Source organism: Chionomys nivalis, chromosome 17, assembly GCF_950005125.1.
Source record: "Chionomys nivalis chromosome 17, mChiNiv1.1, whole genome shotgun sequence".
Taxonomy (NCBI): Eukaryota; Metazoa; Chordata; class Mammalia; order Rodentia; family Cricetidae; genus Chionomys; species Chionomys nivalis.
In genome coordinates this window covers 33,540,775-33,556,283 of record NC_080102.1, presented here as the reverse complement: position 1 = coordinate 33,556,283, position 15,509 = coordinate 33,540,775, and the positions used below count along the sequence as shown (strand labels likewise).

Here is a 15,509-nt window from a genome sequence, read left to right as displayed (position 1 = left end):
TGTTATGAGTATGGTATGCCAGAAATGTGGACAAGCATGTCTGTGTCTTTCTACAGTGTCAGAATTTATTGAATGACAGCAAGCTCACAAGGTTCAGCAGTTTCAAATGCAAAGAATTTGCCAGGTAATCCCACCGACTCCAGTAATCTGGCCAAGGTGGAGGTAGTCAAGATGCTGTGCTCTTAATTACTAAAGCAACCTCTCACCCAGCACACAGTAAACGTCTTTATACATTTCTATGTATGTGTGTGGCTTAGAGAATGAACACAACTCAAAGAGGCTGCAGCTGGATTCAAGGAGAGTCCTCGAAGTTCTGAGAGTCTATTGATAAGACGCCAAACAAGATCAGGAGGGAGCTGCTGCTGTCGGGATTTGAGAACAAAGCCATAGAGTCTGTGTGGGGAACAACCAAAGCAGGGTTCAAAACCAGGAAATGGTGGGTTCAGGTCTAAGTCCAGAGAGACAAAATGATAGAGGAGCCTGGAGTCAAGTAGGGCACATCAACAACAGAGGACAGAGTCAAGCTAAAGCTGCGACGACATTTGCGAGGTCCTCTGCTTGCCAGTTCTCGATGCACCACCAGGTGCCGGGTGGATGCAAGGCCAGGCCATCGCAGCGTTAGGCGTCCGTGACTTTATAGGATCTGGGTGAGGGAATTGTATGCTTTTCTCAGATGGGTATGTCTGATAAGTTCTCCGGCCTGGTTTTCCCTGGTAATGGCTTTAATACGCCCATGTGTACCTAGAGTCGCAGTTCACGCTGATAAATTTTTTACGGTGCCTTCCTTTCTACTCCTGGGAATAAGTCCTTTCAGCCTGTGTGGAAGTTGGTGCCTGACAGACGGCTCTGTTTGTGGACCCGCCCAGGGCCTGCAACCTACTTCCCTCAAAATGGCAAAAGCCAAATTGTAGAATGGCGTCTCCCAGGGCGAGGCGCAGCCTGGAAAGACACTGTTTCGTATAGTATGGTGTAATTTAAAGTAGGGTGCAGTCTGATTTCAAAACTGACCATACTGACTCTTGCATTGTCTGAGTTCTTTGGGCAGCTTGTCTTTGTCTTAATCCCGCTTGAAGGGACTTGCAGGTTGGGCCCTTCTCCCCCAAACAATGAGATTTGTTCATGCCCTTGGAGGTCCTTGATTATCATGAACCTCTGAGGCTGCTCAGGGGTCATCCTATCCTTACATCTGGCTGTGGATTCGGGACTCTCTCAGCTTAGATGAACCTGTATCTGACCCCATGATCCTATTTTTCCCACCTGCCAGGTCACTCAGGGTCCCTGACTGAATCTTTCTATCCCTACAGGTCACACGTGAACCTTAAGCAAGTTCTGGGCTACCAGTTGTCCGTGATGAACGGCCAACCCCCTCCTCTTGATGTCGTGGTTGCCAATGGCATTGAGCAACCCATTGTCCCTAAGATCATGAAGCACCAATTGGGACCCAGCACCAGTTCTGGGCCCCAAGCGGAGGCTGTGCCACCTACCACAGCCAGAAGTATTGCTGGAGTGTATGTGGAAGCTTCAGGGCAGACCTGGAGCTTCTACGCTGCCATGAAGCAGGGCCTCCTGCCTACTGGGCTTGGGCTGACATTGCTTGAGGCCCAGGCAGCCACTGGAGGCCTTGTTGATCTTGCCCAGGGTCAGCTTCTTCCTGTGTCTGAGGCACTAAGGCGGGATCTGGTGGGATTGGAGCTAAAGGAAAAATTGTTGGCTGCGGAGCGTGCAGTTACTGGCTATCCTGACCCCTATGGAGGAGGAAAGCTGGCCCTCTTCCAGGCCATCAGGAAGGAAGTTGTGGACAGGACCTCGGGGATGAGATGGCTGGAGGCTCAATTAGCTACTGGGGGCCTGGTAGACCCAACTCAAGGAGTGCGAGTGGCCCCAGAGGTAGCCTGCCAGCAGGGCCTTTTAGACAAGGAGACATGGCTCAGTCTGGTGGAGTCAGAGCCCGGCATGGGTGCCCCAAGTTTTTTTGACCCCAACACACTAGAACAGCTGCCATACTGCATGTTGTTGAGTAGGTGTGTGCAAGACCCCAGCTCAGGGCTGCCCCTGTTGCCCTTGAAGCCCACCTTTCGCACCCTGGGTGGTGCAGCCAGTGCGTCAGCGCTGCTGGAGGCAGGAGTACTAGATGAGGAGACAGCTCGAGGCCTGCAGGAGGGCACACTGGTGGTGTCGGACGTGGCCACACGCCCTGAGGTGCAGCGCTATCTGGAGGGCACTGGAGGGTTGGCGGGGGTTGTCCTATTGCCTGGAGGCCACAAGAAGAGCTTCTTCCAAGCTACAGTTGAACACTTGCTCTCAAAGGGCATTGCAGTGCAACTCTTAGAGGCTCAGGCAGGCACTCACACCCTCGTGCACCCAGCCACGGGCCAGCCTCTGTGGGTAGAGGAGGCGGTCAGGGAGGGTGTGGTGGGCCCAGAACTCCACGAGCAGCTCCTGGTTGCAGAGCAGGCAGTGACCGGATATCATGACCCTTTTAGCGGCTCCCGCATACCCCTTTTCCAGGCAATGAAGAAGGAGCTTGTGGACAAGCCACTGGCTCTGCGCCTCCTGGATGCCCAGCTGGCCACAGGTGGGCTTATATGCCCAGTTCGCAGGTTCCGGCTGCCCTTGGAGGCTGCCCTGCGCTTTGGCTGCCTGGATGAAGAGACTCAGCAGCATCTCTCTCAGGCTATGAGCTTTTCAGATCCCACCACACATGAGAGTCTTCACTACGAACAGCTGCTGGCCCTCTCTGTCACCGACCCAGAGACAGGGCTTGCTTTCCTGCCTCTCCCGGGAGAAGCCCATGCAAATGAGCCCCAGGGACCCGCATTTATTGATCATTGCACTCGGCAGGCCTTGAGCAAGGCCACAACCTCCATCTCTGTAGGGAGGTTCCAGGGCCGGCCGGTATCCCTCTGGGAACTGCTCTTTTCTGAGGCAGTGCCCATTAAACAGAGGGCAGTGTTTGCCCAACAGCACCAGAAGGGGGCCCTGTCAACGGAGGAGCTGGCAGCTGAGCTGAAGGCCATTGTCGAGAAGGCTGCAGCCACTGCCAAAGTCACCTTTGCTGGGTTGAGAGACACTGTGACACCGGGAGAACTGTTGAAGGCAGAAATAATCAACCAGGACCTGTTTGAGCAGCTAGAACGTGGACAGACCTCAGCCCAGGATGTGGGCAGCCTGGACTCAGTGCAGAGGTACCTGCAGGGCACAGGTTGCATTGCAGGCCTGCTGCTGCCTGACTCCCAGGAACGCCTCCGTATCTATGAGGCCCGCAGCAAGGGGCTCCTCAGGCCTGGTACTGCCCTGATTTTGCTTGAGGCCCAGGCTGCCACAGGCTTTATCATTGACCCCAAAGAGAACAAGAGATACTCTGTGGAAGAGGCACTGAGAGCTGGCGTCATTGGGCCTGATGTATATGCAAAACTGCTGTCTGCAGAACGTGCGGTCACTGGCTACACGGACCCCTACTCTGGGGAGCAGATCTCCCTCTTCCAGGCCATGCAGAGGGACCTCATTGTCAGGGACCATGGCATCCGCCTGCTGGAGGCCCAGATTGCCACTGGTGGTATCATCGATCCTGTGCACAGCCACCGTGTACCTGTGGACGTGGCCTACCAGCTTGGCTACTTTGACCAGATGCTGAACTCTATCCTGTTGGACCCATCTGATGACACCAAGGGCTTCTTTGACCCCAACACACATGAAAATCTCACCTACCTGCAGCTTCTAGAGCGCTGTGTACATGAGTCAGAGACAGGCCTGCACCTCCTGCCCCTTAGTGGTACACGACCCCAGCTGGTAGACAGCGCCACTCAGCAGGCCTTCCAGAGTCTACTGCTATCCGTGAGATATGGACGGTTTCGGGGGCAGAGAGTTTCTGCATGGGAGCTCATTAATTCAGAATACTTCAAAGAGGACCGGAGGAGGCAGCTACTGCAGCGCTTTCGGCAGCGCAAGGTCACACTGGAGCAGGTCACTCAGCTGCTGGAGAAAGAGATGATGAGGTGGGCAGACATCACAGTGCCTGCACTACAGGGCCAGGTCAGTGTCTACCAGCTCTTAGAGGCCCACATCATCAACCAGGAACTCCTAGACCAGGTGCTGACAGGGGCGGTCAGCCCAGAGTCCCTCCTTCACATGGGTGACATTCGCAGGTACCTTCGGGGCTCAGGCACCGTGGGCGGTGTGCTGTTACAGCCCTCCAATCGGCGAATCAGTCTCTACCAGGCCATGAAGCAGAAGCTGCTGGCTCCTGGTGTGGCCCTGGCCTTGCTGGAGGCCCAGGCAGCCACTGGAGCCATCACAGACCCTGACAGTACGGAGAGCCTGACAGTAGATGAGGCTGTGTGCAGGGGAGTGGTGGGAGCAGACGTGTATGGCAAGCTGAAACGAGCTGAGCACTCTGTCACTGGCTACAGAGACCCCTTTTCTGGAGAAAAGGTGTCCCTGTTCAGGGCCATGAAGAAGGGCCTTGTCCCGAAGGAGCAAGCAACCCGCCTATTAGAGGCCCAGGTGTCCACAGGAGGAGTTGTTGATCCCACAACCCACCTCCACCTCCCCATGCCCGTGGCAGTCCAGCGGGGCTGCATTGATCAAGAGATGAAGGTGGCCTTGTCCAGCTCTCCTGAGACCTTTCCCACACCTGATGGCCGGGGACACACCAGCTATGCCCAGCTTCTGGAACAATGTCTCCAGGACAAAGCCTCTGGGATTCACCTCCTGCCCCTGACAGAAGATGCTCCTGCTATCCCCACTGACACCCAGATCCAGGAGACCCTACAGGCATCAGCTGGCACTGAGGATGGCTTGTCCCTCTGGGATCTGCTCACCTCTTGTCATTTTACTGAGGAGCAGCGCAGGGGCTTCCTTGAGGAGGTGAGGGTTGGGAAGACTTCCGTGCCACAGCTACAGGACACCGTGCGCAGCTGGGTGCACGCAGCAAAGCTCCTGGCCCGGGCCCGCATCACCGTGCCAGGCCCACGGGGTGAGGTTCCTGCCATTTGGCTACGAGATGCTGGTATTATTACCCAAGAGACACTGGAAGCCTTAGCCCAGGGCGTACAATCACTGGCTGAAGTAGCCGAAGAGCCTGCTGTAAAGGCCTGTCTCTGGGGCACAGGTTGTGTGGCCGGTGTGCTTTTGCAGCCCTCGGGGACCAAGCTGAGCATTGCCCAGGCTGTAAAGGATGGCCTTCTGCCCACAGGCTTGGGCCAGCAGCTGCTGGAGGCCCAGGTGGCATCTGGATTCCTCGTCAACCCGATAACCAACCAGAGACTGTCAGTGGAGGGGGCGGTGAAGGCCGGCCTGGTGGGCAGGGAGCTGAGTGAACGGCTTCAGCAGGTGGAGAAGGCCATCACGGGGTATTCAGACCCTTACTCGGGCGGCTCCCTTTCTGTCTGGCAAGCCATGGAGAAGGGGCTTGTGCCCAAGAGTGAAGCTTTTCCTCTCCTCCAAGTCCAGCTGGCCACAGGAGGTGTTGTGGACCCTGCCCATGGAGTGCACCTGCCCCAGGCGGTGGCCTGCAAGCTTGGCCTCCTGGACGAGCAGACAAGCCAGCTGCTGACTGCCACTGAGAACGAAAACAAGCTCTTTTTTGACCCCAACTCCCGCGAAAAGGTGACATACCAGCAGCTCAAAGAACTCTGCGTGCTGGATGCCGACACTGGCCTGTGGCTGCTACCACTGCCCCAGGATACCGTGCTTGAGGTGGATGACCACACTGCGGTGGCACTGAGGGCTATGAAGGTACCCATCAGCATGGGGAGGTACAAAGGACACAGTGTGTCACTCTGGGACCTGCTACACTCTGAATACGTTGGAACTGAAAAGCGGCGGGAGCTGGTAGCACTTTGTTGTTCTGGGCGGGCTGCTGCCCTGCGGCAGGTCATCAATATGGTCACCACCTTGGTGGAGGCTGCAGAGAAGCAGCCCCCCCAGGCCACCTTCAAAGGGCTCCGGAAGCAGGTATCAGCTGGGGACTTGTTTAGGTCCCAGCTGATCAACAAGCAGACACTGGATGAACTCAATCAGGGGAAGAGGACAGTCCAGGAAGTGACAGAGATGGACAGTGTAAGGAGGTCCCTGGAAGGAGGCAACTTCATTGCTGGGGTCTTTATTCAGGGTACAAAAGAGAAGATGAGTATCCCAGAGGCCTTGAGAAGGCACATTCTGAGGCCAGGCACAGCGCTGGTGCTGATGGAGGCTCAGGCAGCAACCGGTTTCATCATTGACCCTGTGGAGAACCGGAAGCTAACTGTAGAGCAGGCCTTCCAGGCTGGGATGTTTGGCAAGGAAACCTATATGAAGCTGTTATCAGCTGAGCGTGCTGTCACCGGTTACACGGACCCCTACACTGGGGAGCAGATCTCCCTCTTTCAGGCCATGCAGAGAGACCTCATTGTCCGGGACCATGGCATCCGCCTGCTGGAGGCTCAGATTGCCACGGGGGGCATCATCGACCCTGTACACAGCCATCGCGTGCCTGTGGACGTGGCCTACCAGCGTGGCTACTTCAATGAAGAGATGAACCGCATCTTGGCTGACCCGAGTGATGACACCAAGGGTTTTTTTGACCCCAATACGCATGAGAACCTCACCTACCTGCAGCTGCTGGAACGCTGTGTGGAGGACCCTGAGACAGGCCTGTACATGCTGGAAATTGTCAAGAAGGGAGAAACCTACACGTACATTGATGAGGCCATAAGGCAAGCTCTGAGATCCAGAACTATGCAGATGTCCGTAGGCAAGTTTGCAGGCCAGACGGTGTCTGTGTGGGACCTGCTGTCTTCTCAGTACTTTACGGAAGGAAGGAAAAGAAAGCTCTTGCGGGAGTACAGAGCCCAGAACATAGGCCTAGATAAACTGCTGGAGGCCATCATCTCCACCGTGGAAGAAACAGAGAAGCAAAACCAAAACTTCAAGGTGGCAGGCATCCACGGTGACGTGACTGCAGCAGAACTGTTCAACTCTGGGATCCTTGATAAGAAGACCCTGGATGCGCTTCACAGTGGGGAGAGAGGGTGCCAGGATCTCCGCCAGCTGGAGCATGTCAACACCTACCTGGAAGGCAGCAGTTGCATTGCTGGAGTGACCGCACCCCTCACCCAGGAGGTGATGAGCTTCTACGAGGCCAGCAAAGAAGAGCTCATCCCAGCAGGGTTTGCAGCTCAGTTGCTGGAGGCACAGGCTGCTACTGGGTACCTGATGGATCCCCGTACCCATCAGAGGCTGTGTGTGGATGAGGCCGTAGCAGCTGGCCTGGTGGGTGAAGATCTGCGAGAAAGGCTTGTGAATGCAGAGAAGGCAGCAAAGGGCTACAAAGACCCAGCCACAGGCGAGACTATCCCACTGTTCCAGGCCATGGAGAAGAAGTTAGTTAGGCGGGAGGAGGCCCTGAGGCTGTTGGAGGTGCAGGTAGCCACAGGCGGGGTCATCGACCCACGGCACCACCACCGAGTTCCCTTGGAAACAGCCTGCAAGTGTGGCTGTCTGAGCGATGACACTGTTGTACTGATTGCTGATCAGAGGCACATGAGGAAAAGGTTTGTGGATCCCAATACACAAGAAAAGGTCACGTACCAGGAGCTGCAGGACAGGTGCCAGAGGGAGGAAAAGTCAGGCTGGGCACTGTTCCCAGTGGTTAAGGACAAAAAGGACATGGAGTATGTTGATGAGGCCACTAAAAGGGCCCTGGAGGCAGAGCAGGTAGAAGTGACTGTGGGGAGGTACAGAGGCCAGAGGAGGTCTGTGTGGGAACTGCTAAACTCAGAGTATGTGTCAGAGGAGAAAAAGATGGAACTGGTCAGGATATACAAAGGCGACACAGCCCGGGCACTGCAGAGAGTGGTAGAAGTTATTCTACAAATGATTGCAGACAAAGAAGGAAAAAGCAGGCAACTCTGGTTCCGAGGACTTCGAACTCAGGTCACAGCGGAGGAATTGCTCAGCTCAGCCGTCATCACCAGACAGACTCTGAAGGACCTGGAAGAAGGCAGAACCACAGTAGACCAGATAGAAAGAAACGAAGGTGTGAAAAGATACCTCAAGGGCACCAGCTGCATTGCGGGAGTCCTGGTGCCCGTCCAGGGAGAGCCTGGCCGTCAGGAGAAGATGAGCATCTATCAGGCCATGTGGAAGGGCATGCTGAGGCCCGGCACAGCCCTGGTACTGCTGGAGGCCCAGGCAGCAACAGGCTTCATCATTGACCCGGTGCACAACCGCAGACTGTCTGTGGAGGAGGCCGTGGCAGCAGGCGTGGTGGGTGGCGAGGTCCAAGAGAAGCTACTGTCCGCCGAGCGTGCGGTCACCGGCTACACGGACCCCTACACTGGGGAGCAGATCTCCCTCTTCCAGGCCATGCAGAGAGACCTCATTGTCAAGGACCATGGCATCCGCCTGCTGGAGGCCCAGATTGCTACTGGTGGCGTAATTGACCCTGTTCACAGCCACCGTGTGCCCGTGGATGTGGCCTACCAACGTGGCTACTTTGATGAGGAGATGAACAGCATCTTGGCAGACCCTGGGGATGACACGAAGGGCTTCTTTGACCCCAACACACACGAGAACCTCACTTACCTGCAGCTGCTTCGTCGCTGTGTGCGGGACCCAGAGACTGGGTTCTACATGCTGCAGCTGGCGGGAAAGGGCTCCAGTGTGCACCACCTGAGCGAGGAACTGAGACGTGCCCTCCGTGAGGCCAGAGTGACGCCAGGCACGGGCGACTACCAGGGCCAGAGCATCTCTGTCTGGGAGCTACTCTTCTACCGTGAGGTGCCCGAGAGCCTGCGCCAGGATCTGCTGCATAGGTACCAAGCTGGCGGGCTGACCGTTCAGGACGTGAGCACCACCCTCCTCTCACTGCTGGCTCAGACTGATGACAGTACTCCATATGTGAATCTAGAGAGAGTCTTGGGCAAGGCTACCATGAAAATAAAGGTTGGCCATCTCCGGGGAAACCAGGTGCCTTTGTTGGATGTAATGTTGTCCAGCTATGTTAGTGGCAGTACCAGAAAGGAGCTGATGGGTCAGTTAAGCAGTGGGACACTAACTCTGCCCAAACTGACCCAAAGACTCACCACTATTATTGAGGAGGCAGAACACACACAGGAGGCTGAACAACTGAAAGACAGTGTGTCACACCAAAGGGAAACTGAAACAGAAAGATCAGGGACCTTCCCAGACAAGAGCAAGAAGAAAGACAAGGCTGAGACAGCCAGGCAGAACCAGGAACAGGTCCTGCAAGCTGCGACCATGCGCGTACACTGTGGAAAGTTCCAGGGTCAGCCAGTTTCAGTGTGGCAAGTCCTATTCTCTTCGTACTTAAGTGAGACCCGCAGAGAGGAGCTCCTTGCCCAGCACCTGGCTGGTTCCCTGGCTCTGCAGGACCTCATCACCATTCTCACCAAGATCATAGAAGACACTGAAGAGCAACTCAGCAAGGTGTCCTTCCCTGGCCTGAGACAAACGGTGTCTGCATCTGAGCTGCACACATCTGGAATATTGGACAAAAACACCCTACAGGAACTGGCACAAGGCACGAAGACCCTGCAGGAGGTGACGGAGATGGACTCTGTCAAACGCTACCTGGAGGGCACCAGCTGCATTGCGGGAGTCCTGGTGCCCGTCCAGGGAGAGCCTGGCCGTCAGGAGAAGATGAGCATCTATCAGGCCATGTGGAAGGGCGTGCTGAGGCCCGGAACAGCCCTGGTACTGCTGGAGGCCCAGGCAGCCACGGGCTTCATCATCGATCCGGTGGGCAACCGCAGACTGTCTGTGGAGGAGGCCGTGGCAGCAGGCGTGGTGGGTGGCGAGGTCCAAGAGAAGCTGCTGTCTGCTGAGCGTGCGGTCACCGGCTACACGGACCCCTACACTGGGGAGCAGATCTCCCTCTTCCAGGCCATGCAGAAGGACCTCATTGTAAAGAATCATGGAATTCGCCTGCTGGAGGCCCAGATTGCCACGGGTGGGGTGATTGACCCAGTACACAGTCACCGTGTGCCCGTGAACGTGGCTTATCAACGTGGCTACTTTGACGAGGAGATGAACAGCATCTTGGCAGACCCTGGGGATGACACGAAGGGCTTCTTTGACCCCAACACACACGAGAACCTCACTTACCTGCAGCTGCTTCGTCGCTGTGTGCGGGACCCAGAGACTGGGTTCTACATGCTGCAGCTGGCGGGAAAGGGCTCCAGTGTGCACCACCTGAGCGAGGAACTGAGACGTGCCCTCCGTGAGGCCAGAGTGACGCCAGGCACGGGCGACTACCAGGGCCAGAGCATCTCTGTCTGGGAGCTACTCTTCTACCGTGAGGTGCCCGAGAGCCTGCGCCAGGATCTGCTGCGCAGGTACCAAGCTGGCGGGCTGACCGTTCAGGACGTGAGCACCACCCTCCTCTCAATGCTGGCCCGAGCCAAGGATGGGAGCCCACGTGGAGATCCCCAAGGAACCCTGGGTAAGGCCACCATGGAAGTCAAAGTGGGTCGTCTCCGGGGCCCAGAGGTGCCGGTTTGGGACGTTCTGTCCTCCAGCTATGTGAGCAGGGACACCCGGAAGGAGCTGCTGGCCCAGTTCAGCTCTGGCACGCTGACTCTGCCCATGCTGACCCGAAGGCTGACCACCATCATTGAGGAAGCCGAGGAGACTCAGGAGTCCAATTCAAAGCCGACTGTGGCCTCGCTTGACCGACAGGAGACCAGGGCCAGAAGCTCAGGGACCTTCCCAGACGAGGAGACAGTTGAGAACAAGGCTGACACTGCCAGGCAGAACCAGGAGCAGGCTCTGCGTGCTGTCACCATGAGCGTCCACCGTGGGCAGTTCCGGGGTGGACCGGTTTCCGTGTGGCGAGTCCTGTTCTCCTCGTACCTAAGTGAGACCCGACGGGAGGAGCTCCTCGCCCAGCACCTGGCTGGCACCCTGGTTCTGCAGGACCTCATCGCCATCCTCACCCAGATCATCGAGGAGACAGAAGAACGGCTCAGCAAGGTGTCTTTCCGTGGCCTGAGGCACCAGGTATCTGCATCTGAGCTGCACACATCTGGCATCATAGACCAAGAGACCCTGCGGGAACTGGCACAAGGGACCAAGACCCTGCAGGAGGTGACAGAGATGGACTCTGTCAAGCGCTACCTGGAGGGCACCAGCTGCATTGCGGGAGTCCTGGTGCCCGTCCAGGGAGAGCCTGGCCGTCAGGAGAAGATGAGCATCTATCAGGCCATGTGGAAGGGCGTGCTGAGGCCCGGCACAGCCCTGGTACTGCTGGAGGCCCAGGCGGCCACGGGCTTCATCATCGATCCGGTGGGCAACCGCAGACTGTCTGTGGAGGAGGCCGTGGCAGCAGGCGTGGTGGGTGGCGAGGTCCAAGAGAAGCTGCTGTCTGCTGAGCGTGCGGTCACCGGCTACACGGACCCCTACACTGGGGAGCAGATCTCCCTCTTCCAGGCCATGCAGAGAGACCTCATTGTCAAGGACCATGGCATCCGCCTGCTGGAGGCCCAGATTGCCACGGGCGGGGTCATCGATCCCACTCACAGCCACCGTGTGCCCGTGAACGTGGCTTATCAACGTGGCTACTTTGACGAGGAGATGAACAGCATCTTGGCAGACCCTGGGGATGACACGAAGGGCTTCTTTGACCCCAACACACACGAGAACCTCACTTACCTGCAGCTGCTTCGTCGCTGTGTGCGGGACCCAGAGACTGGGTTCTACATGCTGCAGCTGGCGGGAAAGGGCTCCAGTGTGCACCACCTGAGCGAGGAACTGAGACGTGCCCTCCGTGAGGCCAGAGTGACGCCAGGCACGGGCGACTACCAGGGCCAGAGCATCTCTGTCTGGGAGCTACTCTTCTACCGTGAGGTGCCCGAGAGCCTGCGCCAGGATCTGCTGCGCAGGTACCAAGCTGGCGGGCTGACCGTTCAGGACGTGAGCACCACCCTCCTCTCAATGCTGGCCCGAGCCAAGGATGGGAGCCCACGTGGAGATCCCCAAGGAACCCTGGGTAAGGCCACCATGGAAGTCAAAGTGGGTCGTCTCCGGGGCCCAGAGGTGCCGGTTTGGGACGTTCTGTCCTCCAGCTATGTGAGCAGGGACACCCGGAAGGAGCTGCTGGCCCAGTTCAGCTCTGGCACGCTGACTCTGCCCATGCTGACCCGAAGGCTGACCACCATCATTGAGGAAGCCGAGGAGACTCAGGAGTCCAATTCAAAGCCGACTGTGGCCTCGCTTGACCGACAGGAGACCAGGGCCAGAAGCTCAGGGACCTTCCCAGACGAGGAGACAGTTGAGAACAAGGCCGACACTGCCAGGCAGAACCAGGAGCAGGCTCTGCGTGCTGTCACCATGAGCGTCCACCGTGGGCAGTTCCGGGGTGGACCGGTTTCCGTGTGGCGAGTCCTGTTCTCCTCGTACCTAAGTGAGACCCGACGGGAGGAGCTCCTCGCCCAGCACCTGGCTGGCACCCTGGTTCTGCAGGACCTCATCGCCATCCTCACCCAGATCATCGAGGAGACAGAAGAACGGCTCAGCAAGGTGTCTTTCCGTGGCCTGAGGCACCAGGTATCTGCATCTGAGCTGCACACATCTGGCATCATAGACCAAGAGACCCTGCGGGAACTGGCACAAGGGACCAAGACCCTGCAGGAGGTGACAGAGATGGACTCTGTCAAGCGCTACCTGGAGGGCACCAGCTGCATTGCGGGAGTCCTGGTGCCCGTCCAGGGAGAGCCTGGCCGTCAGGAGAAGATGAGCATCTATCAGGCCATGTGGAAGGGCGTGCTGAGGCCCGGCACAGCCCTGGTACTGCTGGAGGCCCAGGCGGCCACGGGCTTCATCATCGATCCGGTGGGCAACCGCAGACTGTCTGTGGAGGAGGCCGTGGCAGCAGGCGTGGTGGGTGGCGAGGTCCAAGAGAAGCTGCTGTCTGCTGAGCGTGCGGTCACCGGCTACACGGACCCCTACACTGGGGAGCAGATCTCCCTCTTCCAGGCCATGCAGAGAGACCTCATTGTCAAGGACCATGGCATCCGCCTGCTGGAGGCCCAGATTGCCACGGGCGGGGTCATCGATCCCACTCACAGCCACCGTGTGCCCGTGAACGTGGCTTATCAACGTGGCTACTTTGACGAGGAGATGAACAGCATCTTGGCAGACCCTGGGGATGACACGAAGGGCTTCTTTGACCCCAACACACACGAGAACCTCACTTACCTGCAGCTGCTTCGTCGCTGTGTGCGGGACCCAGAGACTGGGTTCTACATGCTGCAGCTGGCGGGAAAGGGCTCCAGTGTGCACCACCTGAGCGAGGAACTGAGACGTGCCCTCCGTGAGGCCAGAGTGACGCCAGGCACGGGCGACTACCAGGGCCAGAGCATCTCTGTCTGGGAGCTACTCTTCTACCGTGAGGTGCCCGAGAGCCTGCGCCAGGATCTGCTGCGCAGGTACCAAGCTGGCGGGCTGACCGTTCAGGACGTGAGCACCACCCTCCTCTCAATGCTGGCCCGAGCCAAGGATGGGAGCCCACGTGGAGATCCCCAAGGAACCCTGGGTAAGGCCACCATGGAAGTCAAAGTGGGTCGTCTCCGGGGCCCAGAGGTGCCGGTTTGGGACGTTCTGTCCTCCAGCTATGTGAGCAGGGACACCCGGAAGGAGCTGCTGGCCCAGTTCAGCTCTGGCACGCTGACTCTGCCCATGCTGACCCGAAGGCTGACCACCATCATTGAGGAAGCCGAGGAGACTCAGGAGTCCAATTCAAAGCCGACTGTGGCCTCGCTTGACCGACAGGAGACCAGGGCCAGAAGCTCAGGGACCTTCCCAGACGAGGAGACAGTTGAGAACAAGGCCGACACTGCCAGGCAGAACCAGGAGCAGGCTCTGCGTGCTGTCACCATGAGCGTCCACCGTGGGCAGTTCCGGGGTGGACCGGTTTCCGTGTGGCGAGTCCTGTTCTCCTCGTACCTAAGTGAGACCCGACGGGAGGAGCTCCTCGCCCAGCACCTGGCTGGCACCCTGGTTCTGCAGGACCTCATCGCCATCCTCACCCAGATCATCGAGGAGACAGAAGAACGGCTCAGCAAGGTGTCTTTCCGTGGCCTGAGGCACCAGGTATCTGCATCTGAGCTGCACACATCTGGCATCATAGACCAAGAGACCCTGCGGGAACTGGCACAAGGGACCAAGACCCTGCAGGAGGTGACAGAGATGGACTCTGTCAAGCGCTACCTGGAGGGCACCAGCTGCATTGCGGGAGTCCTGGTGCCCGTCCAGGGAGAGCCTGGCCGTCAGGAGAAGATGAGCATCTATCAGGCCATGTGGAAGGGCGTGCTGAGGCCCGGCACAGCCCTGGTACTGCTGGAGGCCCAGGCGGCCACGGGCTTCATCATCGATCCGGTGGGCAACCGCAGACTGTCTGTGGAGGAGGCCGTGGCAGCAGGCGTGGTGGGTGGCGAGGTCCAAGAGAAGCTGCTGTCTGCTGAGCGTGCGGTCACCGGCTACACGGACCCCTACACTGGGGAGCAGATCTCCCTCTTTCAGGCCATGCAGAAGGAACTCATTGTCAAGAATCATGGCATCCGCCTGCTGGAGGCCCAGATTGCTACTGGTGGTGTAATTGACCCTGTTCACAGCCACCGTGTGCCCGTGGACGTGGCCTACCAACGTGGCTACTTTGACGAGGAGATGAACAGCATCCTGGCAGATCCCGGTGATGATACCAAGGGCTTCTTTGACCCCAACACACACGAGAACCTCACATACCTTCAGCTTTTGCAGAGAGCTATTCCTGACCCTGAAACTGGATTATTGTTTCTCTCCCTCTCTAAGTACTGAATGTTTCTGATTTTTTTCTCAAAAATACTGCAGTGTTTGCATAGTTCTTGGTTTGGATTGTTACTGTCTTTGTATACTTTTTTACTCTTCTGAATCATGATTTAATTTCAGGTTATTCTCATCTTTCTAGCCTCCCTGCCCCTGTTTTTGTTTGTTTGTTTGTTTTCTCATGTATGTCCTTTTTGTTTCTGTTGTTTTACCTCCACAAATTTTTTTGCTCTTTTTTTGACTCTTTCTGTTTTTGTATTGGTGGGATCATGGACTTGGGAGGAGTGGTCTAATACAGTCTCCCTGTATTCTAGGCAGTCCCGTGATCACCCACCATATCATCCACACTGCTCTCAACCCACCTGCGATCTCTTTCTTTTATCTCCTAAACTGTGGGAGTGGAGGTGGGATTGTAGGTGTAAGCCACCATGTTTGTCAAAACTCTTTCATATTTTTAATATGGGCACATAGCAAGTTACGTGTCCTGGTTTGCCTCTGTATTTAGCCCAACATTGCTTATCTCCTCTCCATGCGCCTCTGAATCATCTCAGTACTTCATTGTATTTCAGTTTTTAGTGCATACATGTCTTTTGATAATAAATGAATTTCTGACAATAAAATGTATTTTGCAGGGACTCATTTCCCCTGAGCTAAAGTCTCTCTTTCAATAGCATTGGCTGCACTACTGTCACCTGTATCTCTCCCCC

General features: G+C 56.9%; 1 protein-coding gene across 1 annotated transcript; it reads left to right on the top strand.

Moving 5' to 3' along the window:
- Positions 1–1,322: 1,322 nt before the first annotated feature.
- On the top strand, positions 1,323–15,064 carry Eppk1 (epiplakin 1). Its single transcript, XM_057791237.1, has one exon. It carries the CDS (start codon positions 1,351–1,353, stop codon positions 14,812–14,814), a length of 13,464 nt encoding a protein of 4,487 aa, XP_057647220.1. The 5' UTR covers positions 1,323–1,350; the 3' UTR covers positions 14,815–15,064.
- The last annotated feature ends 445 nt before the right edge of the window (positions 15,065–15,509 follow it).

What these genes read in the sequence shown, in the direction of transcription:
- Eppk1 (XM_057791237.1), top strand. Translation starts at nt 1,351, where the DNA reads ATGAACGGCCAACCCCCTCCTCTTGATGTCGTGGTTGCCAATGGCATT.